General features: G+C 45.2%; 3 protein-coding genes across 6 annotated transcripts; 2 read left to right on the top strand and 1 right to left on the bottom strand.

The window, feature by feature from the left end:
- The first annotated feature begins 5730 nt into the window (after positions 1-5730).
- Positions 5731-10426, top strand: LOC125544656 (serine/threonine-protein phosphatase 7 long form homolog). 2 transcript variants are annotated; one of them, XM_048708399.1, is made up of 4 exons: positions 5731-5897; positions 7635-7903; positions 7999-9303; positions 9460-10426. In XM_048708399.1, the coding sequence occupies exons 2-4, from the start codon at positions 7643-7645 to the stop codon at positions 10132-10134; spliced, it is 2241 nt and encodes a 746-aa protein (XP_048564356.1). In that variant the 5' UTR covers positions 5731-5897; positions 7635-7642; the 3' UTR covers positions 10135-10426. The 2 variants fall into 2 exon arrangements, with proteins under 2 accessions (XP_048564356.1, XP_048564357.1); XM_048708400.1 differs by lacking the exon at positions 5731-5897 and adding an exon at positions 7013-7146.
- Positions 10427-10650: 224 nt separating this feature from the next.
- LOC125544657 (clathrin interactor EPSIN 1-like) lies at positions 10651-14762 on the top strand. 3 transcript variants are annotated; one of them, XM_048708402.1, is made up of 11 exons: positions 10654-10857; positions 10966-11017; positions 11133-11212; positions 11319-11397; positions 11471-11554; positions 11644-11789; positions 11899-12260; positions 12619-12779; positions 13075-13675; positions 14007-14190; positions 14384-14762. In XM_048708402.1, exons 1-10 carry the CDS (start codon positions 10814-10816, stop codon positions 14165-14167), a joined length of 1770 nt encoding a protein of 589 aa, XP_048564359.1. In that variant the 5' UTR covers positions 10654-10813; the 3' UTR covers positions 14168-14190; positions 14384-14762. The 3 variants fall into 3 exon arrangements, with proteins under 3 accessions (XP_048564360.1, XP_048564359.1, XP_048564358.1); XM_048708403.1 differs by lacking the exon at positions 14384-14762 and having other exon boundaries at positions 10651-10857; positions 12727-12779; positions 14007-14382; XM_048708401.1 differs by lacking the exon at positions 14384-14762 and having other exon boundaries at positions 14007-14382.
- Positions 14763-15783: 1021 nt separating this feature from the next.
- On the bottom strand, positions 15784-22835 carry LOC125544655 (ATP-dependent 6-phosphofructokinase 6-like). The gene is made up of 15 exons (XM_048708398.1): positions 22284-22835; positions 21499-21545; positions 21353-21392; positions 21200-21262; positions 20977-21114; positions 20257-20415; positions 20122-20175; positions 19878-19946; positions 19626-19755; positions 19281-19321; positions 18856-19080; positions 18241-18286; positions 17994-18145; positions 17127-17328; positions 15784-16509 (listed from the first exon to the last, which is right to left on the bottom strand). Exons 1-15 carry the CDS (start codon positions 22605-22607, stop codon positions 15896-15898), a joined length of 2304 nt encoding a protein of 767 aa, XP_048564355.1. The 5' UTR covers positions 22608-22835; the 3' UTR covers positions 15784-15895.
- Between the last annotated feature and the right edge of the window lie 3266 nt (positions 22836-26101).

Below are 26101 nucleotides of genomic sequence, written 5' to 3'. Positions count from 1 at the left end.
GAAGATTGTTCGGAGTCCCGGATGTGATCAAGGACATGATGAGGAGTCTCGAAATGGTCGAGACATGAAGATTGATATATTGGAAGCCTATGTTTGGATGTCGGAAGTGTTTCGGGTGAAATCGGGATTTTACCAGAGTATCAGGAGGGTACCGGAACCCCCCGGGGGCTTAATGGGCCTACATGGGCCTTAGTGGAAATAGAGGGAAGCAAGGGGAGTGTGGGGCGCCCCCCAAGGCCCAAACCGTATTGGTTTAGGGCAAGGGGGGCCGGCCCCCTCTTTCCTTCTTCCCCCCTCTCTTTCCTTCTCCCGAATCCTATTCCAACTAGGAAAGGGGGGAGTCCTACTCCCGGTGGGAGTAGGACTCCTCCTGGCGTGCCCTCTCCCTGGCCGGCCGCACCCCCCTTGATCCTTTATATACAGGGGCAGGGGGGCACCCCATAGACACAACAATTGATCAAGTTGATCTTTTAGCCGTGTGCGGTGCCCCTCCACCATAGTCCACCTCGATAATACTGTAGCGGTGCTTAGGTGAAGCCCTGCGTCGATAGAACATCAACATCGTCACCACGCCGTCGTGCTAACAAAACTCTCCCTCAACACTCGGCTGGATCGGAGTTCGAGGGACGTCATCGGGCTGAACATGTGCTGAACTCGGAGGTGCCGTACGTTCGGTACTTGATCGGTCGGATCGTGAAGTGCTACCTCTTGAGCACCGCGTTGGATTTCCCCGAAGAGGAGAGGATGATGCAACAAAGTAGTGTAAGTATTTCCCTCAATTTTTGAGAACCAAGGTATCAATCCAGTAGGAGGCTACACTCGAGTCCCTCGTACCTACACAAAAACAATAGCTCAACGCAACCAACGCGCTTAGGGGTTGTCAGTCCCTTCACGGTCACTTACGAAAGTGAGATCTGATAGAGATGATAAATAATATTTTTGGTATTTTTGGTATAGAGATGCAAATTAAAAAGTAAAAGCAAAGCAATAATAAAGTGATGGAGATTAATATGATGAGAAAGAGACCCGGGGGCCATAGGTTTCACTAGTGGCTTCTCTCAAGAGCATAAGTATTCTACGATGGGTGAACAAATTACTGTTGAGCAATTGACAGAATTGAGCATAGTTATGAGAATATCTAGGTATGATCATGTATATAGGCATCACGTCCGAGACAAGTAGACCGAAACGATTCTGCATCTACTACTATTACTCCACTCATCGACCGCCATCCAGCATGCATCTAGAGTATTAAGTTAAAAACAGAGTAACGCCTTAAGCAAGATGACATAATGTAGAGGGATAGTTTCATGCAATATGATAAAAAAACCATCTTGTTATCATCGATGGCAACAATACAATACGTGTCTTGTTGCCCCTTCTGTCACTGGGAAAGGACACCGCAAGATCGAACCCAAAGCTAAGCACTTCTCCCATGGCAAGAACAACCAATCTAGTAGGCCAAACCAAACTGATAATTCGAAGAGACTTGCAAAGATAACCAATCATACATAAAAGAATTCAGAGAAGATTCAAATATTATTCATAGATATACTGGATCATAAACCCACAATTCATCGGTCTCAACAAACACACCGCAAAAAGAAGATTACATCGAATAGATCTCCACAAGAGAGGGGGAGAACATTGTATTGAGATCCAAAAAGAGAGAAGAAGCCATTTAGCTACTAACTATGGACCCGTAGGTCTAAAATAAACTACTCACACTTCATCGGAGAGGCTTGGATGATGATGTAGAAGCCCTCCGTGATCGATGCCCCCTCCGGCAGAGCTCTGGAACAGGCCCCAAGATGGGATCTCGTGGATACAGAAAGTTGCGGTGGTAGAATTAGGTTTTTGGCTCCATATTTGATCGTTTGGGGGTACGTGGATATATATAGGAGGAAGGAGTACGTCGGTGGAACTTCGAGGGGCCCACGAGGCAGGGGGCGTGCCCTAGGGGGGGCGCCCTCCACCCTCGTGACCGCCTCGTGGCTTTCTTGACGGAGGGTCCAAGTCTCCTGGATCTTATCTGATGAGAAAATCACGTTTCCGAAGGTTTCATTCCGTTTGGACTCCGTTTGATATTCTGTTTCTCCGAAACACTGAAATAGGCAAAAAACAGCAATTCTGGGCTGGGCCTTCGGTTAATAGGTTAGTCCCAAAAATAATATAAAAGTGGAAAATAAAGCCCAATATAGTCCAAAACAGTAGATAATATAGCATGGAGCAATCAAAAATTATAGATACGTTGGAGACGTATCATGAAGATGTACGACTACATCAACCGCGTTGTGCAAACGCTTCCGTTTTCGGTCTATGAGGGTACATGGACAACACTCTCCCCTCTCGTTGCTATGCATCACCATGATCTTGCGTGTGCGTAGGATTTTTTTTGAAATTACTACGTTCCCCAAAATTAAGATTATATGTTTCTTCAACAGGCGGTAAATTAAGATCATGTATTTCTTCAATAGGAGGTAAATTCTTAACATCTTCAGCTTTAATACCTTTTTCTTTCATAGATTTCTTTGCCTCTTGCATATCTTCAGGACTGAGAAATAGAATACCCATCTTCTTCAGAGTTGGTTTAGGAATAGGCCCAGGAATTGGCTCCGGAGGTGTCCAATTATTTTCATTTGTCAACATATTATTCAATAGAATTTCAGCTTCATCCGGTGTTCTTTCCCTGAAAACAGAACCAGCACAACTATCTAGGTAATCTCTGGAGGCATCGGTTAGTCCATTATAAAAGATATTAAGTATTTCATTTTTCTTAAGAGGATGATCAGGCAAAGCATTAAGTAATTGGAGAAGCCTCCCCCAAGCTTGTGGGAGACTCTCTTCTTTAATTTGCATAAAATTATATATATCCCTTAAAGCAGCTTGTTTCTTATGAGCAGGGAAATATTTAGCAGAGAAGTAATAAATCATATCCTGGGGACTACGCACACAACCAGGATCAAGAGAATTAAACCATATCTTAGCATCACCTTTTAGTGAGAACAAAAATATTTTAAGAATATAAAAGTAACGAGTTCTCTCATCTTTAGTGAACAGGGTGGCTATATTATTCAACTTAGTAAGATGTGCCACAACAGTTTCAGATTCATAACCATGAAAAGGATCAGATTCAACCAAAGTAATTATATCAGGATCAACAGAGAATTCATAATCCTTATCAGTAACAAAGATAGGTGAAGTAGCAAAAGCAGGTTTAGGTTTCATTCTAACATTTAGAGATTGCTTACTCCATTTAGCTAATAACTTTTTGAGTTCATTTCTATTTTGCAAGCTAAAATAGTGAAAGAAGCTTCTTGATCAAACACATAACCCTTAGGAATAACAAGGGATTCTCCATCATCACTTTCATCAGTATCATCAGATTCAATATTTTCAATTTCTCTAGCCCTAACAATTTGTTCATCAAGAAAATCACTAAGTGGCACAGTAGTATCAGGCATAGAGGTAGTTTCATCATAAATATCATGCATAGCAGAAGTGGCATCATCAATAACATGCGACATATCAGAACGAATAGCAGAAGCAGGTGTAGGTGTCGCAAACTTACTCATAACAGAAGGTGAATCAAGTGCAGAGCTAGATGGCAGTTCCTTACCTCCCCTCGTAGTTGAGGGATAGATCTTGGTTTTTGGATCTCTTAAGTTCTTCATAATGATAAGCAGATATATATCCCAAGTGACTCAAAGAATAGAGCTATGCTCCCCGGCAACGGCTCCAGAAAATAGTCTTGATAACCCACAAGTATAGGAGATCGCAACAGTTTTCGAGCGTAGAGTATTCAACCCAAATTTATTGATTCGACACAAGGGGAGCCAAAGAATACTCTCAAGTATTAGCAGCTGAGTTGTCAATTCAACCACACCTGGAAACTTAATATCTGCAGCAAAGTGTTTAGTAGCAAAGTAATATGATAGTAGTGATAACGGTAACAAAAGGTAACGGTAGTAAAAGTAATGTTTTTGGTATTTTATAGTGATGATAGCAATAGAAACAGAAAAGTAAATAAGCGGAGAACAATATATGGAAAGCTCGTAGGCAATGGATCAGTGATGGAGAATTATGCCGGATGCGGTTCATCATGTAACAGTCATAACCTAGGGTGACACAGAACTAGCTCCAGTTCATTGATATAATGTAGGCATGTATTCCGAACATAGCCATACGTGCTTATGGAAAAGAACTTGCATGACATCTTTTGTCCTACCCTCCCGTGGCAGCGGGGTCCTTACGGAAACTAAGGGATATTAAGGCCTCCTTTTAATAGAGAACCGGAACAAAGCATTAACACATAGTGAATACATGAACTCCTCAAACTACGGTCATCATCGGTAAGTATTTCGATTATTGTCACTTCGGGGTTAACGGATCATAACACATAATAGGTGACTATAGACTTGCAAGATAGGATCAAGAACACTCATATATTGATGAAAACATAATAGGTTCAGATCTGAAATCATGGCACTCGGCCCTAGTGACAAGCATTAAGCATAGCAAAGTCATAGCAATATCAATCTCAGAACATAGTGGATACTAGGGATCAAACCCTAACAAAACTAACTCGATTACGTGATAGATCCCATTCAACCCATCACCGTCCAGCAAGCCTACGATGGAATTACTCACGCACGGCGGTGAGCATCATGAAATTGGTGATGGAGGATGGTTGATGATGACGATGGCGACAGATTCCCCTCTTCGGAGCCCCGAACGGACTCCAGATCAGTCCTCCCGAGAGGTTTTAGGGCTTGGCGGCGCCTCTGTATCGTAAAACGTGATGATTTCTTCTCTCTGATTTTTCTCTCCCCGAAACTCAATATATGGAGTTGGAGTTGGAGAGGCAACAGGGGGCCCACGAGGTAGGGGGGCGCGCCCTCCCCCCACCCTCGTGGAGAGGTGGTGGGCCCCTTGGCCTTCATCTTTTGCAGGTATTTTTCTTATTTTCTGAAAAATGGCTCCGTGAAGTTTCAGGTCATTCTGAGAACGTTTGCTCCTGCACATAAATAACACCATGGTAATTCTGCTGAAAATAACGTCAATTCGGGTTAGTTCCATTCAAATCATGCAAGTTAGAGTCCAAAATAAGGGCAAAAGTGTTTGGAAAAGTAGATACGTTGGAGACGTATCAACCCCGCCCCCCCCCCCCCCTCCCCTCCAGATGAACCAGCCAAGAGAAACCATGAACAAGAATAGAAGAGCTTGCCCCACCCATGAGTAAATATTCATAGCCTAAAGCGCGCCCAACTCTTCTAGTAAATCATGAATGTTCACATGGAAGGTTTTCTCTACATCATTCCACATTTGTCTAGCAACCATGTATACAAAAAAGTGATGGTAGATAGATTCAATCTCAGAAAAAAGCACACAAGAGGTTTGGCTATTCCTCCCCTTCTCAACATGGCATGACTTTGTTTTTAGAGAAAAGCCATAGAAAACCCTGAATTCTCGGGAGTACTTTGATATGCCAAACGCCAGGAAGATATATATTGGTTGCACACCCCTAACATTAACAACTTCATATAGGGATCTAGGAGTAAACCCCTTTTCAGACCAATTTTTTTTTTGGATTGGTTTCTTTATTTTGGAAAAATAATTTTTTGGAGCGGCTGGGGCTGGAAAAATCCCCGAAAAAGGCCGTCTGTTTGGGCTCGGCCTCTCCGGCCCAGAAGCTGGTGGAGCCGCTCTTTCTTTGTTGCGGAAGCAACCAGGTGCATGCGCAGCTCCACTGCGGGTCACGGCTTCCGCTTCGACGCCTCCGCCCCTGGAAAGCAAATTTCTAGGGTTCCCTTCTCCTCTCACGGAAAGCAAAAATCCACGGGGGATCAGGAGCTTCTCCCCCGCCTCCTCCGGCGCCACCTCGCCAGCCTGATTTGGTAAGCCCGCTCTCGCACCCACGCCTGGATTTTACTCCCCTCCCTTGGATCTCGGCGCACGCTGTTGTCCCATTGCGCGTGCTCTGGTCTGGTGCGCAGATTATTCAAGTGTTTTGAGCAAGGGAATAGTGGGTTGATACGGATAACTTGATATGTAATGGGGGCAGTGGCGCTACTATGCTCTGTTGAACCTGTTCTTGTCGAACCTGTGGCCTCCTATAGTCCAGATGTTTCAATGAAAATCCCTTTTGTCTGAATAGATAAAAATGGGACACTGGTCAGCTGTAAGCCTGTAAAATGCTGGTTTCTTGTCTGAGGATGAAGAAAATTGCTCAGTCAGACTATACACATGTTTAGGAGTTGCTCTCTCCATAAATAAGAAGATTTAGATTTGAGATTTAGTGTTTCAGTTGGTCATTGCAAGTAGCTAGTTCCGTGGAGCAACATTTGAAGGGGAAAATAACTCACAGTTGACAGATTAGACCGTGCTAAAGATTTCTAATAGAAGATGGATGCCATATCTTTTAAGCATATGCCTTTTTTGATTGTATATGGTTCGTTTCATTTTGCGCAGAGTTCCTTTCTTGTATATAAGCTATGGTTTTAAATCTTAACAGAATGAGCAGCGCTCACACCGTCCATTGGATTTTCTTTCTTGCTGTGATCATCTATGGCATTTTTTTTTGAGATCTGAAGTAGACAAGCCTACTCAGAAGGACTAGGATATTCAGATATCAGTAGGGATCGTAAACTAGTCGGGACATCTGCAGTCAACCGAATATCTCCTACACTCCTAGTCAGTGCAGCCAGATTGTGAGCCAGGGAGTTTCTGCTTCTCTCCGCGTATCTGACAGAGCTCTCCGAGAAGGAGGACATAGCCTGACGAATATCCATCATGGTGCCGTAGCAGGGACAGCGCGTGGGAGTCTGCGTCGACAGTTCCTTGACAGTGAACTGGCTGTCCGTCTCGATGATTACATGGCCATTTGAAATCTTGGCCAGCTCCTGGAGGCCGACAAGGACGGTTCTGGCCTCGGCCTCTTCCACGCTACTGCAGAATGGCAGTTTTTTGCAGCAAGAGAAGAGTACACAGCCCCTGAAATCACGGGCAACAGCACCAGTGGAACTTTCACCTGTTTCGGACAAATAAGCCGCATCAGCGTTGAGTTTGACAGTTCCTTGCGTTGGAGGGTTCCACTTTATGTCCTGGGCAGGTGGCAATCCCGGCGTGGTCACCTCCCTGACACAGGTGTTCTTCCCTCCCTTCCACTCAACTGAAGTTTCTGCATTTCTCAGCTCCTCCTCATACTGTGTTAGGAAATGAACAGACCGTCTGATTGTTTCCTTACCGTCCTTGCGCACACAATCTTCCCGGAGGAACCAACAGCGCCATATAAGCAACAGGATTTTAGCTCGCATGTCCTCATTTACAGAGTCCAGGAGCACTTGTAGCCAATCATCACCTGTGTGCCTGGATTTTTGTTCTGGCGGTAGATTCCAGGATTCTCTCATGGCTGACCTTAGGCCCCTACTCTTTGTGCACATGATCACTGCATGGTACTCATCCTCAGTACCATTCCCACAGATGCTACAAGTGGCATCCGTCACAAGAGTTCTTTTCCACTTGTTTTCCTTTGTTGCTAGAGTGTTCGTAGCCACCCTCCATCCAAAATTTCTGATCTTCCTAGGGGCTTCTATGACATTCTGGCAACTGATGTAATGATTATTTGTTTGCAGAGTAGTCCATGTCTTCAAGGGCAAGAGGACGTGCACGTCGTGGCCGGGGCCGGGGCCGTGGCAGATGTTCTGTGGCAGAATATGAAATGGATCATCATGAAACATCTGCGCCTTCTTCGCCGAGTACCACTTCTGATAGAGAGGACAATGTTGGTTTCACTCCCGAACAAGTCCATGTTGCTTGTTATGCAGGGCCTGCAGAGCCTTCATCCAGTACACTACTCAATCCTAAGATTAACCACCGTTCGGATGCAATTTTTGGCGATCAGGTTAATCTAAGGACAAAAAACTTTGTCATATTTCGTAGTTGAAGGAGCATTTTTTTTCTTCAATAGCATTGAACCTATATTCTCTATTATTGCAGGCCCTGGAGCAGTTGAAGTTGCGTCACCACAAACCCTTGAAATTTCATGAGAGGTATCGTCCTTATTTGAGGGATGCTGGATTGCTTGGTCTCTCACAAATCTGCCAGAGAATGCCTCAATTGGACAAAGCCTTGATTACTGCTCTTGTTGAGCGTTGGAGGCCAGAGACCCACAGCTTTCACTTGGCTTCTGGGGAGATGACAGTTACGCTTCAAGATGTTGCCATGTTGTTTGCTCTTCCTATTGACGGCCGACCGGTTTGTTCTAGTACTGATCATGATTATGGGCAGATGGTCCTTGATTGTCTAGGTCATGATCCAAGAGGTCAATCAATGCCTGGAAAATCCTTCTTGCATTACAAATGGCTGAAGAAGCACTTCTATGAGTTACCAGAAGGGGCGGATGATCATACGGTACAGAGGCATGTTCGAGCATACATCCTGAGCCTTTTATGTGGAGTGCTCTTTCCAGACGGGACAGGAAGGATGAGTCTGATATATCTTCCATTGATTGCTGATCTTTCTCTTGTTGGAACATACAGCTGGGGTTCCGCAGCCCTCGCATTCCTCTACCGAGCTCTTTGCTCTGCTGCCTCCTCCCACAACATGAAGAATATAGGTGGTTCATTGCTTCTCTTGCAGCTTTGGAGTTGGGAGCACTCTCATGTTGGCAGGCCATTGGCTCGATCTTCCTCAGTCGCGGAGACAGACATCCCGCAGGACTTGCCCCCAATTGGCTTCCGTTGGGTGGGTGCTCGCGCACAAAGTGAGAATGCTACCCGCTGTCTTAAGCAGTACAGGGATGAGCTAAATCTGCAGCGAGCAGATCAGTTGAAATGGGAACCATACATGCTCATTGAGTCCTCGAGCTTACCACCACTTTGTACAAAAGATGCTGACCTGTGGATTACTCAAGCACCATTAATAAATTTTCCTATTGTTGAGATGTATCTGCCTGAGCGAGTGATGCGGCAATTCGGGCTTCGTCAATGCATTCCACCACCTTTTCGACCTACCCTACAGACATTACATCGTATTAGCCGACGTGGTAGAGAGCGTGAAAATTGGGAAGAGACGCATCATGAGTATATTCAGGAATGGGAAGCACGGCGACAGCGCATATTTCGGGAGACTGAGCAGTTTGATTTGTCATCTTATGACGAGTATCTGCAGTGGTACTCTGGAGCTACACGGCGATATCTTGTGCCATCGACCGGTGATGATGCTGAAGCAGGACTTTTATCCCCACCCGATGATTCTTCCGATCTTCAGTACAAAGCCAAGTCTCCTATGATCCGTAAAGCGGTAAGCCTAACTTATGCATCAAATTTATATGATTTGGTTTCACAGTTGATTGAACTAATGTTTTATCTCTAGATATAATAATACGATTTGAATTGAAGCTTGTCCAAGTAGTTCATACATACTGAATCATTACTGAAGATGAATTCTTTCCTGTAGGTTGATAAGCTGCATGGTATGATGAAGAAGGCCAAGACAGCCATGGCATCCACGGCTGATACGGCCACACAAGCCTTAGTGTTTGAATTTCTGCATGGCTTTGAAGATGTCCTCAGTGATCTTGGTGAGATCAAGGAAAGGGGTGGCCCAGAGGCTCCACCTTTTGATTCAGTCACCGGCTCACATTGTGGCTCTGCTGCTCCCCATCATGAGTCTCTACTTTTGCTTGAAGCTGAGCAGAACATTATATGTGACAATCAAGAGGGTGAATACCTGGAAGATGAGGACCTTCACACGGTGGAGCAGGCTACGTTGGGCTTTGAACCTATGGGTGGGGAAAACCACCGTGTCGACAGTTTGCTACTGGACGTGCACGAAAACTGTGACTCGGCTTCATTGGCCATTGAGAACTGTGAGGCAGAAGACTTTGATATTCCACAGCACACTGAGGATGTTGATCAAGCTGGACATGCTGCCGAAATGGAACATGGTGTAGAGGTGGTGGAACCCATGTCCACATGTGAGGAAAACAATGGTTTCGATGTTGCGCCCTCTCCTCCACAAGAGAGCGCCGATGTCAAACTGGAAGGTGATGATGTAGCGACGGCAGAACACGAAGACGCGGAGGAGGAAAACGACAGCGACTGTAATGGCGCCCCTTCCTCACACCCATAGTTGATCTGTCTCAAAGTCAGAGGAAAAGAGACATGATGCCGATTCCAGCTTCTTCATGTCCAGATATGTAGGGATTAGAATGTAGTTGATGCCGCTTTCGGGAGTCTGCCGTGATTGGCGTTTCATTTTTGCTGACATTATTGGGCTTGTTATGCAGCATGATTTGTCGCTGGGACAAATAGCTTCTTGATGTGATTCAATCCATTATTTGTTTATCACTCTACTACTCCTCTGTATAATGATCTGAACGCTCTTATATTTCTTTACAGAGAGAGTACTTATATAGGCAAAATTGGAGATTGTTGTTTCTTTTTTTATATCGGAGATAGGTGTTGTATTTACACCTTTTTCCGCGTCCGAATATCAGCTTCAGGAGAAAATGTACCTTTTTTTTTCTGAGCAACTTCAGGCGAAGATGTCCAGGAGTAGAAAATGTGGCCCGCCAGCAGTTGGGCTTTCACACCGCACACGCGAACGAGCCCAAGGGGGGAGACGGTCCGAGACAGAGTCCAGTGCGATGGGCACACAGACAGTGTCCCGGTCCGGGCGCTGACTGCCGCCAGCGTCGTTATTATTCCGCGGCGCTCCTCTCCGGACCCCGTCTCCGTCTTGGCGTCGCCACGCCACCGCCACCGCCACCGCTCCTCCGCCGGCGGGGTTGCAAGTCTCCAGCCCAGCCATGGATGGGATCATGAAGGCGCTCGATCACACCGTCCGGGAGATGTAAGGCCCTACTTTTGTTTTCTCGTCTTGATTTGATGATCGTGCCTGGCGCTCTTTTCTTCTTTTCCCCGTGCGCGCTGACCTCGGGCCCGATCCCCTGTTGCGCAGAAAGCGAGAGGTCAATCTCAAGGTGCTCAAGGTGCCAGAGATCGAGCAGAAGGTCTGATCGATCGTGTTTCATTCATTCGCCCGTGTAATTCCGCCGTAGCAAGGAAGAAATGTCCATGGTGTATCTGTGCTGTTTTACCATCTTCCTGAAATTTTGTACCCGATAGGTTCTTGACGCGACCAGCGATGAGCCGTGGGGGCCTCACGGTTCAGACATGGCGGACATCGCACGGGCCACCAAGAATATGTCAGTGCAAAGCGCTCCAATTCCAATTCTCCTCACTTGATCTCTTTAAATCGAGGGTATTGAGTTTTTTTTGCACATTTTGATCGAGTCGTCGCTCTGCTTTCAGCGGCGAATGCCAAATAATCATGAAGGTGCTGTGGCAACGGCTGGGCAACACCGACGCAAATTGGCGTCACCTGTATAAGGTGATGATCTCGAGCTGGAATTATCCGTTCTGGATTGTTCCTTACTGACAGGATGTTTGTTCCACTTGCACAGGCGCTGGCTGTGGCTGAGTATCTTCTGGCCAATGGCACTGAGCGCGCAGCCGAGGAAATTATCGACAACAGCTCACAGATTGCGGTATGCGCTGCTGTGGCTCGTTTCAGTGTATACTTCCTTGTGTATATACTATTATTTACCTCGCCCTGATGATGATTTTATTTGTGAAGAAACTCACGACATTCGAGTTTGTGGAGCCTGGTGGAAAAGACGTTGGGCTCAATGTGCGCAAGAAGGCCGAAGCTGTTCTGGTCATTGTGGATGACAGGGAAAAGCTTCAACAAGCCAGGGAGAAGGCTGCTTCTACGAGGGACAAGTACTGCATTGCATTCGCCGTCGACTTGTCGTGCATTATGTAAACATAACCCTTCTTGCCTTTCCCTGTGCATCTCAAATTTTGCAATTTGCATGGATCATATGTTCAGGTACTTGGGGGTGTCATCAACTGGAATGTCATCATACAAATCAAGCGCAGCATCATTTGGCAGTGGCACCTACTCCTCTGGTAGTCGCTACGGGAGCACAGCTGGTTCGAGGGAAACCGCCTCGTTCAAGGATAGACACACTGGCACAGAATTGAGCAAGAACAATAATAAGCCAAGTTACAGCAGCACTAGACAAAGGTCAAAAGAAACTACTACTAAGAGTGCAAATAGCTCTAAATTAGCAAAAGGAGGCTCCAAATCGATGTCGAATCCGCGTGCCACACCTGCTGTTCCAAGTTCACAGAAAGGAAAGAATGAGGATGATGGCGACGAGTTCAATCCACGAGGATCTTCCACATCTGGTCATTATTTCTTCCTTACCATCTCTAAAGTTTGGTTAGATTGTATGATTACCACGGTTTCCTTGTCGCTGTACCCATTGTTATACACTTTGTTTAACATGGTATGTGCCTATTATGCTGGCATCACTTATCATTCTGCTTACCGCACTACCTAGCTAAGAGCCAAAGTTCTTATTTGAATTTTCTTTTGTTTGAACTACACACCATAGTGCCGTCGGCTATTTCTTAACTTTATCAAACATACTCACCATAGCGCTTGCTTGATTATTTAGCCGAGACGCAAAGTTCTATGCATTTTCTTTTATTTGACATACTCACCGTAGTGTTGTCCTCACTTACCTTCATTTTTGGAGTGCAGCTGGAACAGCTAATGTGAGCTCCAATAATTTGGATCTCTTTGGGCCAAGATTAATGCCAAACGCTGGTAGTGCTGCTGTGCCGGAAATTGATTTGTTTGCGTTTGCAGATTTCCAGTCAGCCCCATTGGAGGCAGCAACGTCAAGTGGTTCTCACCCTCAGGTTTGTTTTCTTGACCTTCTTCAAAAGTTATCCTTACCTAGCAATATCTTTGTAGCACAAATTGTTTTTCATCTCTTACAGTTATTTGCAATAAAAATCCCACTTAAATATGATATACTTAGTTTCACAAAAATGGTGATAGGACAATGCAGTAATTCTGAAGATTCATAATCTAAGCAGGCTATTGGACTGTATAAATTGACACTCACACTTCATTTTTATGATAAATCGTTTCTACAGGTTGGCCATTTTGCATACTTTCCAACTAATTATCTGCATTCAAATGCCATTGCAGGGCAACATTGATCTATTTGCTGGCAGGCCATCCTTTGGTGGCTCAGCTACTGCAGACATGGAGTTCTCAGTACGTGGTGCTCCCAATAAGCATATAGAGCAAAAAACTTCTTCCCCTGCGCAGCCCTCTGCGTCTGCTTTTGATCCCTTCAACCCATCCTTTGCCGCAATATTCCCTTTGGACACAGAGTTCTCAGTGCGTGGCACCCCAAGCAAATCCTCACAAGGAAAGCTTTCAAGTGACACAGCTTTCGATCCTTTGGCTGGAATTCCGGTGAAGCGTTTCAATGGATCAAACTCTTCTGGTGTATGGTCTTCAAGTAAAGGGTCAGCTGTTACTGAACCAACACATGGTTCTCCTGGGGCCAGCAAGAGTTCTGATTGCAGTCCTTCGGAGGAGTTGAACTTTGGCGCCTTTGCGTCGCATGAGGGATCACGCACGGCAAGTGTCACCAAATCCATGAACGAGTCACTCGCAAAGCAGAAGCAGGACTCCATGGCAGCATCAAAACCAGCTGTGAAGAAAGAGACTTTTCGGGGCAAATCTAGCATTTGGGCCGACTCTTTGAGCCGTGGGTTGATTGATTTGAATTTAGCTGCCCGTAAGTATCCGTATACTCTGCTAATGACGATTTATTTGTCCTTTTGACTTTTCATACCCACGTGGCTGCCCATACCCCCGAATTTCTGCATCCCTGTTGCAAAATCATTAGCAATGCTATAACATGAGTTATGGTTGCAATTAGTACATATAAAGAACATGAGTTGTCGACTTGTGGTTCCAGTTACCCACAAACCTTGATCTTTTTTGCTTGTTGCAGAAAAGCAATGTAAGATAGTTCAAGACTGGCATCTTGCGCTAGATATCATTCCTGCATTTCTTGACTGTAGCTAAGTAGCTCATGATCGCTCTCTACTTTTGGTGATGTGCAGCAAAGATGGTTGATCCTTCAGATGCCAGGGTCGTTAGGCGGCTCAGCAACGGCTCTGAGGAGAAAGCCCCAGAAACTGTTCCATGGTACATGGAGGCAGCAACAGGCACTCCTGAGTTTCCACGCTCCACGGGAGCAGGTGGTGAAAGCCGCATTTTCTAGCAGCAGCACTTTGGGAACTTCAGGTGATCTTATTCAGGGTTGTATATTCTCGATTACCTTGAGTGGGCATGTCTCCCCATCCGTGGTTCCTGCGATATCTGATTCTGTTCTTCTTATGCAATGATGAGTAGATGTATCGCAGAACACATGTAATCTGCGTTATAGAGATGCTACTATGATTTTGTATGCATTAAAAAGCGAATGAACTTTGTGCAGTGACTGGATAAACTAAAGTGAGGGTCAGAATCGCGCGAGGCTCGGTTTGTTGACTGCGTAGAAATTGGTTTGTCATACTCGCCGTGGCCTGGGGGTTGCTGGAGGAGCTTCTCCAAAAGCGGGTGCGCCTTCTGTCTGCTCCCTTTTCGTGAGCCGCTGGGCCTTTGCAACAAGTCTCATTGCACTCAATGCTTTGCAACACGAGCTTTGTTGCAACCCTGAACAGCTTTTTTTATGTTGTATGCTAGTCGTCCAATTCTGCTTGATGTACCTTTGCAACAAGCCTCGTGTTGCGCTCAGTGCTTCGCAACATTAGCCTTGTTGGAGTGCCTTGAACAATTTTTTTCCGGCTTTGCTAGAACTCATCTAGCTGAGTTTTAGTTATGTCTAATTCACTTTTATAGCCATTGGATTGATACTATAAGATGCGTGTGTGCTGACGTGGTTTGTAGTACCATTTCTATCTGTTTTTGTTTTCAGGTGAATGAGATCAAATTATATCTCATCTAGATGAGTCCTAGGCACTCCCATTTTTTTTCTATGCCTGATCTGCTCGCTGAACCTTTGCAACAACTTCGTGTTGCGTTCGGCACTTTGCAACATGAGTCTTGTTGCAACCCTCGAACAACTTTTTTTCTGCACGGCAGGCGGCAGCCATTGGTAAGTCTTTGTAACAAGCGTCGTGTTGCGTTCGGCACTTTGCAATAGGAGTCTTGTTGCAATCCTCAAACAACATTTTTTTTCAATGTGGCAGCCATTGGCAAGTCTTTGTAACAAGCCTCGTGTTACGCTGAGCGCTTTACAACATGATCCTTGTTGCAAATCACGCTGGGCCTTACCAACAAGCCTCATATTGTGCTCAGCGCTTTGCAACATGGACCTTGTTGCAAATTCCTTGGACGTTCCCTTTCTGTGGCCAATCTGCTTGCTGAGTCTCTTGTTATGTTCAACACTTTGCAAAATGAGCCTTGTTGCAAATCCCCCTAACATTTTTTTTTTGTGTTCAATCTGTTCGTCGATCCTTTGCAACAAGCCCCTTGTTGCGACCCCCAATCATTTTTTTCGGGTGTGGTCTGCTATGTAGTTTGTGTTGTACTCACGCGTCTTGCAATAAATGACATCTTGCAGACGGTTCGATCAGGAGCACATGGCGCACGGACGATGCGGTGGATAGCGTCCGGTCGAACAGTTGACTGGAAGCGTTTCTGATAAACATATATATGTTCCAGTTTTCATGACTTCCAATATTTGTCTGGTGCATCAACTCTCCTCCACAGACCCTTGCAGCAATGTGCAGGATACCATCTAGTAGTAGCAGTGTATTACACCAACCATGTCATCAATTCATCGGAGGAAAGGACCTGTAATATATCTGTGTCTTTTCGCAAAAGAAAAGAAAAAATATCTGCATGAAAAAGAATGAACAAACAATATGATATGCCACAAGCCCTTATATTTACAATGGGAGACAAACCAATGAAAACCCACCGCGACACCGACAGCACGGCACGTTCACTTCCAAAACCTTTTCCACCTCGCCTGGCCCTTGTCCTTGTCATCCGCACCGGCCTCCTCCCACGCCTTACCGTGCGCCGGCAGGTGTTCTCCCGGCGACGGCGCGTCCCCAGACCTGTTGCCCTTCTTGCCCCGCGCGAACGACCGGAACGCGAGCAGCCTCGACCTGGCGGCGGCCACGCCCGCCCGCTTGCCGCTCGTGCTCGCCGCCACGCGGTCGTCATCCGAGCCGTGCGCCGGCGGTGGCGTGGTGCAGCCGTCGTCAGGTTTGAACGCGTCTACGTCCTGCGCCGCCTGTGCTGCCGTCTCGTCGGCACGTGCGTGCAACGCGTTTCCCGGCGGCGGCGCCATGCGCTCCGGCGTCTCCGGCTGCATAGGCCTCTCGTCCCGTGTCCGGCCAGTTTCCTCGGCCTCTTGCCATGTTCCGGTCTCTCGTTCCGGCGTCTCTTCCCGAGGTCCGGTTGCGCCGCTATCGTCGTCGGGGTCGATCACTGTCACGCTGGCCGTGCCAGCCGTCGCGGATGGCGGTGGTGCAGGAACCGTAACGGCGGTGGCAGGCTGGTGCAGCTGTGACAACGTCAACGTGGGCGCTCCTTGGACATCGCCGGAGGCTTCTTGCATGCAAAACGTAGAGGGTATCAAACAGGAGAAAACCATCCAGAAGTGAATCATACAGACCCGCTGACGGTAAACACGTCAAGAGCTCGAAGCAGAACCCATTGAAGTGCTGACGGTATTACCCTCAAAAAAAAAAGTGCTGACGGTCGACGCGAGCGAACTCATTGAAAGAAGCAATCCTCCCGTGACATCGCCATCACAGGTAAGAGATGCAGGAACGGAACGTGCGCCGATCGTTGCTTCTTGGGAACTACTGCCCCAGTATATGCAAACCGACAGACACGAAGAGCATGCCACCTGCACCATCTCTCAGAACGACCGAAGAATGGGTAGGAACTTGCTTCAAGAAAGAGAAAACTAGCTAGCTAGGGCAGATTGACGTCCACAACGGGTAACTCGAACACGACACATGTTTTGATGATGAAAATACCATAGCAGCGTGCGTTTATTACCCACTCTACATCAGCAGCATTCATGTCAAACACATCGGGGCAGAACCGGGTGAAACAAGGGCTCAGACCGCGACTACAGTTACTACTGTGCACAACAAGAACCATAGAAAATTTCCCGAAGTTTTAAAAAAACTCGTGCCGCTATTTCTATTTCTCACCGTTTGACAGTACCGACGCAGAGTGTTTCTTCGTATGCTCGCTGCTGCCCGCAGGCACAGGTAGCCTGTTGGCCAACCTTTCGGCCTCTCGTGCCTCCATGATATCCTCCTTGCTCAGGAAGCTTGGCTGGTTTGTTGAAGACAGCAGCCTTGCCCACATCCTGTCCGTGATCTTGACCTTGTTCCGTGTTGATGTTACCCTCTGTTGTCCAGATGAAATTTCAAGTTATTCTAATTGATCAAGTAATATCCAGTGTGCATCAGAGGTGAAAAATGTTGAGAACATTATGCTCCATTCAGAATAATTCTAAGAGGTGTGGATCTCTCCAAACTTCCCATTCCTCTCGTATCCCACACACCGAGTCCACGAATATCTTAGGGAGACCAAAGATAAAGAAAAATTTCGAGTTGAACTTCAATCCAAGGTCGGCCAACTTAATACAGCAGCGTGGAAGTAAAGTTGCAAACAAAGTGCATGACATTTGCGTTTTGACTGGTGCTTTCTGAGTTGCAGATTTCAGCTAAATGGAAGGCACTGCGACCAAGTTATACTCTTGTGTTTTGGACTATGCTACCACCTATGATGATTGCAGGGTTCAAGGTCACTGCCCCAGGGCAGCTCTCGCTCAATTTTTTTTCGCTCTTCTATCAATGGAATGATATGCAAGCGGAGAAAAAATCGCCATTTGCCGCATCGTTTCACAATTTGTGAATGCCAGAATTAAACCGTGACAGAAACTATGACTCGCCATATGAAATATTGATGGCCCTGAAGCAAATACCCCCATTTTCCATGATGAAGCGAGAGTCCCATACTGCACCATAGTCAAAAGTAACTTGATAGGGGCATATGAAAGTTATACTTACATGAAATGGTATGTATGCATGCCTGCCGTTGACCATTCCCACTGTGAAGCTATATCCTGCCATTGCACCATGAATGGCACTGTGTGCCAGCAGTGTGCAGTACACATTGTCCGAAGCATTGCTTGGAATGGCTCGGATCATGTAGGTTGGATCTGTCAGTAATAATAACCGGCTGCTGATGTCACACTCAACAAAATGATATACCACTGTACAATCTGATGTAGAGACGCAAACAAAAGATTGTTACCTATGTATTTAATGGTCATCTCCATCTTTTTGCTCTTGCAATGATCCTACAAGGAAATGACAAAGTATACATTAGAGAATTCTTAAGTGAGGTCCAAGAAAAAGCCTGCTTTGATATCACCATACTAATAATCCGTATGAAGCAAGACTGAAAGCAAAAATGACAAATATGAAGGTTCACTGTGATATTAGCTTTGCTATCGGCACCATAGTAATTCATACGACTGGGAACAACAATGATAAACATGACGGTTCACTGAGACATTAATACCATATTAGATTGAAATAGTATGTGGATATTCAGATAAACTAATTTATCTTACTTAACTAGTGAAGTTCACACTAAACATATAACACGGCTTTTGCAAAGCGCCATAACCTCACAAAAATATTTCACGTGATTTCCCAATCCAAGGCCCGGTTCAACCCTTCCTATGGTATACATGTTCCAAAGGCAACCTCAAGTGACACATCCGTTAGTGCACGTACTAGCAGTTCTAGTGTCAACAGAAAATGTATATGCACAAAATACACGCAAAGTAGCATATCAGCAGAGGGTGAAATGGAAATGAAGTAATATCATGTAAACTCGTTTTATAAAAGAAATTATATTCACCTTAATCTTGTGAGTCAACCAGAGACCAACATCAAGAAGCAGCTTATTTCCAGATGCATCTAGCTGATCTGCTACAGGTATACTTTTGGCAATGAGATCCTGTCCTGCTCCCTCAGCCACTACAATGACCATGTGGTTGTTCTCTTTCAGCCTCCTTTCTATATACTCAAAGAGTCCACCCTCCCCCTCCAAATAAAACGGAGATTCAGGAATTAAGCAGCAGTCCTACAGAAGACAGAAAAAAATCCAGGTTATCCAGCTAATAGTAACACAAATTATGGAGAAGAAGAATGACACATCTGAACATTGGTGATGCGTCTGGTCTAACACAGTCAAAGTAAAAAGAAAAGAAAAATGTAAGGCTTAAAAAAACAACTGAGTGCTGTTTGGAATAGCTCAGATATGCATAGAAGGCACTAACTCACCACATCTCTGCTTGCCAGCGTAGCATACATTGCAATAAACCCTGCATTAGCAAGGAATCATCACATTGAGGACTAAGAACCGCATAATGCAATAGCTAAAAATAAATAAATAAAGAAAAATCCATTGTGACGCACAAGGGATAAGTACTTAATGAACATTCCACTAAACATTTTTTAGTTAATTGGAGCATATCAGCGAAAGATAAGGTAACTCCTTTTTGGCCTGCTCTTCTACCCTTGAAGGAAGAAACAGCAAGGGGGCAAGGTGGCAAATGATTCAAGAACTCAGCAGTCAGCAGCAGCAAGGACCCATATTAGGATGGGCTAGGAACTAAGAGAACTAACCACTATAGCGACCCATCAGTTTCACCAAGCCTATTCCGTTCTCAGCACTTGAAGCTTCCACATGAGCGGCATCAATGGCACGTTGGGCCTCTTCTACAGCAGTGTCAAAACCAAAGGACTTGTCTATAACCTAAGAATTAATATATTACAATAATCAGTATCAATTCACATCCCCTGCATACTGATCTCCCAAATCAACCGGTATTCAGTAAAAGCATCTTTGTTGTAGAAAAGCAAGCAGTCATATATTACCGCTATATCATTATCAATAGTCTTGGGGATACCAGCAACGGCGACTTTTAGACCACGTCTCCGGATTTCCTATCAGCAATTCCAAAAGTTAGAAACTGAGTCAAGAAATGTGAACATCTCAGTCGATACTCCAATTATATTTTCACTAAAAAATATTATAATAATGTATTAATGACTTCTAAAATATGAGCCTTTGAGACGATATCTACATAAATGTGGTCGATATACTGTTGATAGTGATTACCTTGAATATCTCGTATGCTCCCTTCTGAGTTCCATCTCCTCCAATAATGTAAACCTAGATAAGGTACACATGCAGAACTTGCTCAACTTTGAAATAAGGTAGATCGTATAAACAACGCTTACAACAGACACATACCTGATTAATTCCACGATCTTGAATGTTGTCGACAATCTTATGGGTATCATGACCACCACGTGAACTTCCAAGAACTGTACCACCCCTTTTGTGGATATCATTGACACTTTTTGGTGTCATGGGAAGATAATTGCTCGAATAGAAGCCTTTGTATCCATTCTACAAAATTGCTTACGACATAAGTAATAGAAAATGAACCATGCTTTTGAAGTTAAAGAACCATGCATAGATATAGATTTAATAGCTACAGTTTAGAAATTGCTTTACACCACTGCACTACAATGCTTCCTTCGAAATAGGCTTTCGCCCCACTTTATAAATAAAGCAACGAACCAGAGTACATGGCCGAACGATACAATATTGTGGGGAGGCCCCCTTACACTGCACTACAATGCTTACTCACTGTCATGGCAAAAACACTAGGTGGCACAAAGTTCCCATGTAATCGAACAAATTCTAGACTCATGTGACATAATGAAGTTCATGGACTTCAGAACATGCAGTTATTATAAGTGTAGTACAGTGGAAATAATTTCCTAACTAAATCTGAAGTAAAATGACAGGGGTTTTGCTCCTTCCGCACTGGCATGAAATGCAAATGCAAATGTCTATTAATTCCTGGGAAATGTTTAACAGGCCAAGGATCAAGGAACATGTGGTCTTCTTTTCCAAACAAAGATACGACATGGACCAGTCGTCTGGGATAGCAACAATACAAACCTGTATTCCGAAGACATCGTTGACATTGTACATGTGGGATAAGCCACACACCAACTCTCTAATGACAGTATTGAGCCCAGGGCAAAGGCCACCACACGTCACAATGCATGCTTTCACATCTTCTGGCTCGAAGTAGACCTGATAAGGCTCGAAATTTATACCAGATATATGTAGACAATGCATTGCCCTTAAATGATATAGGCGCATATTTAAGGCATCATACCCTCTGGCGAGGCCCGGCACGACGGAAGTGAACTCCACGTGGACTGTTCTTCTGAACAACCACCTGTTGTGGCACAAATAACATGTCATTTCACCAATTACCACCTTAAACAATTATTATCGTATGAAAAATCTGCTTTAACTTTTTTTTTACCTTTTCAGGTACGGTATCATCTGCATTGACAAAATATTGCCTGGTAAATATGTGAAGAGAGCGTTTATTTAGCTTATCAGATATGTAATGAGCACAAGAGATTTTGCGCAGGTGACAACAACAGCAAACTGATGGTAAATCCTTACTTGACAGTTGAATAGGCAGGGTGATCTTGCAATGGGTTAGGAAAAGTCTGTCAGGAAGGACAAAAAAGGAAACCGTCAGCTTAATTCTCATGATGTCACCTTGAAATCGATTCACTTCATTTTAACATGTCATTGAAGCCAAAAATAAATAATGAATTGCTATGTACCCTGCATTCCATGAATGCATACGCAGGTGGTCTACAGGAGCAAGGGAAAGGCAATCGAATATTTGTAAAGTGAAGCCACACTCCATTCAGCCCGGATCGGATCAAAACTCAGATCCAGGCATCCACAAGTATGAAACAGCAAATCTAACAAGCGTCGCCTATGAACAAAGACGTCGGGAAACAAGATATCAACAAAACAGCGTCGATTTAGGCAGGAATCTACAATCTCCAAGTGTTCTACTACTATGTTATCGGATCATATATCCAGCTAATGGGGTCACTCGCCAAATATCATCAGATCAGCACTATGTAAGTGTCCCAAAACGTATCTCACGCACAACCAATCTACAAACTGCCACCCAAAAACTTGGAAAATGTAAGGGGGCGCCTAAATTATCAAATGCTGCGTAATCAGTGACGGCGAAGCTCGCCACAAATGGCAGAACCAAAGCAAAGCATAAGAGATATACGCGCATCCAGAAGCAAAATCACGTCCTCTCCCTGACAAGCAACAACGCAGTTCTAGAAAAGCTCCACCGCGGTAGCGGGGCCACCGAATCCGGCAGCGGAGCAAAGCGGGAGCAGGGGAGGGGAGGGGGAGTGGGTGGCGGCGCTCACGGGGAGTTCGGGGAGGTAATCGGTGAGGTGCTGGACGTCGTCGAGGACGTAGCCGTAGTCGCCCTCGTCGAGCTTGGCGAAGGCGGCGTCGTCGTCGCGGAGGCTGGTGGCGGAGGCGTTGCGCAGGGCGCGGAGGTTGGGGTAGGAGTCGCGGGAGATCCGCACGCACGTGGCCGAGAACGGGAGCGCCTTCTGGGCCGGCTGCAAGTGCCGGTACCGCGGCGGCTCCGGCGAGTCGTGGTCCGCCTCCACCGCCACGCCCAGCCCCTCCTCCACCTCCTCCTCCTCCTCCTCCTCCTTGGGGAGAATGATGTGGGACGCCATCGGAGAGCTCCCGGCGCTGGAAAGCTGACGGAGTCGGTGCGTGGACCGGTCTCGCTCGCGCGTTTAAGAAAACCGTTTCCTCTCGCCGGAAAGGCAGAAGCCGACGGGCGAGCTGGTCGGATGGAGGTTTAAAATATTCGGCAAGCGGCGAAGCGTGGAGAAGGGGAAAGAGGGAGAAGGAGGAGAAGGCTCGGGACTTTTCGGTGTGATGCTTTTTCTGCTGGGAATTCGTGGTGATGAAACGGAGATGGAAATGGTTTATGCGTCAATTATTTAAGGTGAGTGAATGGAATCGTGTCTTGTTTCTCAGGTAGACAGACGGCTGTGGCTGCATTGGTCGATCATAATGGGAATAATAAATATTATACTACTCCCTCGGTTCCTAAATATAAGTCTTTGTAGAGATTTTTTTTATTCATATAACGCGGTGTTTTGGTAGGCTTTTCGCGGTGTGATTTTGTGTTGTCTGCTAATCAACTCATATTTATGTGAAAAAAATTTGATGATGGCTGCAAATACTATATTGATGCTAAAGTATCACATGTTGAGCCTTCTTTTTTCTAGGTGATAAGAGGGTGTATGGGATTGATATGATTTTATATGCCGGTTGCTTCCTATTGATTTGGAAAAATCTTTACCCAATCAAAATCATGAACCAAATCCAATTGAATTTCTCAATGCAAAGCAATGAGAGCTCCAAAATTAGAGAGCATAGTGAATTAAAAGAATTATGTGAGAGATTATTGATCTGGTCAAAATTGGTGACCCAATTCCAAATTGATGACCTTAATTGAATGAGATGCCTTCATTTCTAGGGAGATTAGTGATATAGTATATAGCCAGGATAATGCCTGGCATCTACTCCTACTTATTAAAGTTTCTTTTTAATTGCTTTTTGAATTAAATGGGGAAGATACGTGACACAGTCATATCTTTGCAGAGCATCTCCAAAGGCAAATGCCTAATTTAAGCCCCATCAAGCTTCAAGCCCCATTTATCTGTCACTACAACGGCATCCTCATTTCATGCCTCCTCATTTGTCTGCTCCCATTTCCTCTATTTTCATTTGTTCGCGTTATTTTCTTAAGAGAAAAGCATATTGTTTGTCTCTCAATTTTTGGCGGAGTCTAGTTTTTTTTTCCCGAAACAGACGGAGTCTAGATTTGATACCTTAACTTTGCAAGCGGGCAAATTGCATCGCCGACTACTGAAATCAAACAAGATATGTCAGTGGTCACGGTTTTGACCAGTTTTGGTGTTCTCTCACCCCAGTTTTGACCGTGCCGACTCAAATTCACGTACTTTTTCCAAGTCCGCGTAATGTTTTGAAAAAGTATGCAGATTTAAAACAAGTATGTGTGTTTTAAAAACAATTCATGGATTTGGAAAAAGTACTCGGATTTGAAAAGGTTACAACTTAGAAAAAAATAAGTGGATTTGAAAAAAGTACGCAAATTTTTGAAAAGTTTACGAATTTGAGAAAAAGTACGTGATTTTTTTTTAAAAAATTACATGAACTTGAAAAACCTACGCAGATTTGAAAAGAGTATGTGAATTTTAAAAGGTTCATGGGTTTGAAAAATTATGCGAATTTTAGTCAGCATAGGTCTAAACCGGGGTGAGTCAGCACCAAAACCAAGACCAAGGACGAACCTTGTCCATTTTTAGTAATTGGGGGTGTAGGTTGTCCGGTTTCGGAGCTGAGAGACCGAATCTAGACTCCGTCAAAAGTTGAGGGACAAAAAGTATACTTCCCTTTAAAATGATATTTTCATCATATTCACTACACATTCAACAATAAATATTGCACACAACAGTTCAACAATTAAATAACTAACAAGTCAAACAACCCAACAACAAATGTGATCGGTGGCAGCTAATTCAATAATTCATACATAGCTGATAAAACAAATGAATCAAGGATTTCTTTCTTGCACACATTGATGTCTTTGCGCATGATGGTGATCCACGACATCGTTATCCATGAGGCTAGTATCAGCCAACATGTCCTCGACTCCTCAGTGATCCATGCGATCCTCACCTTCTCTCTCTCTCTCAAACTCAATGTTGTCCCTCGCCTTCATCTTCTCAAGCTTCATATGCTCTCATGCCTTCAACATCTCCATCTACATCCTCTCCATGTCAAGTATCAACCTTGACCCACCTTGTTTTTCTCGAAGTCCATCCTCTTCCTTTAGACATACAAGTAGAGTTGTACCTTTCCTTTTTCTTCTCCTCCCTAATGTCCCTTTTTTTTCAATTCCACGTTTTTGTTGAAAAGGAGCTCTGCCCTCGAGGACAACATTTAGCTGGTTGTTCCATTACATGTAGCTCTATCTATCTCCCACTTCTCCCCCCTCACCATCCTACTTCAATTCCATGTTTTTGTTGGGAATATATGCTAAAGGTTAAGAAAAAATAGCACCACCGCTAAACTTGGCATCCAATCTAAGCTAATCAAATTGTTATTTTACATGTTTTATCATTTATTAAATAACCATAATTTAATATCATAGCACCTATGTGATGCTAAGGGACATGACAAAAGATAACTAGAAGACGGGATGGAGAGAGAAGCCTGGCGTGTTTACTTAAGCAGTTGTGTGCCTTCCAAAAGAATAAATTCAAACTGTTCATACAACATTTCAAGAAAGAAATGAAGCAAATCGTAATAGTAGGATTGCAAAGATACTCTGTTGGGGAACGTAGTAATAATTCAAAATTTCCTACGTGTCACCAAGATTAATCTAGGAGATGCTAGCAATGAGAGAGAAGGAGTGCATCTTCATACCCTTGAAGATCGCTAAGCGGAAGCGTTACAAGAACGCGGTTGATGGAGTCGTACTCGCGGCGATTCAAATCACGGAAGATCCGATCCAAGCGTCGAACGGACGACGCCTCCGCGTTCAACACACGTAAAGCCCGGGGACGTCTCCTCCTTCTTGATCCAGCAAGGGGAGAGGAGAAGTCGAGGGAGAACTCCGGCAGCACGATGGCGTGGTGGCGATGGAGCTCGTGGTTCTCCGGCAGGGTTTCGCTAAGCACTACGGAGGAGGAGGAGGAGGAGGAGGAGGGGAGGGTTGCGCCAGGGAAAGGGGTGCGACTGCCCTCCCCCCCACTATTTATAGGGGGGAGGGAAGAGGGGGCCACCCCCTAGATACATCTAGAGGGTAGCGGCGGCCAGGGGGAGACTTGCCCCCCCCAAGCAAGGTGGGAGGCGCCCCCTCCCCCTAGGGTTTCCAACCCTAGGTGCCTTCGGCCCTTGGGGGCGCACCAGCCCACTGGGGGTTGGTTCCCTCCCATATTCAGCCCATTAAGTCCCCCGGGGCAGGTGGCCCCGCCCGGTGGACCCCCGGACACCTTTCGGTGTCCCGGTACAATACCGCTAACCCCGTAAACTATTCCGGCGATTGAAACTGGACCTCCCATATATAAATCTTCACCTCCGGACCATTCTGGAACTCCTCGTGATGTCTGGGATCTCATCCGGGACT

Source organism: Triticum urartu, chromosome 3 (assembly GCF_003073215.2).
Source record: "Triticum urartu cultivar G1812 chromosome 3, Tu2.1, whole genome shotgun sequence".
In the NCBI taxonomy this organism is placed as follows: Eukaryota; Viridiplantae; Streptophyta; class Magnoliopsida; order Poales; family Poaceae; genus Triticum; species Triticum urartu.
The sequence above is the reverse complement of the archived record's forward strand: the minus strand, read 5'-3'. Positions and strand labels throughout refer to the sequence as shown.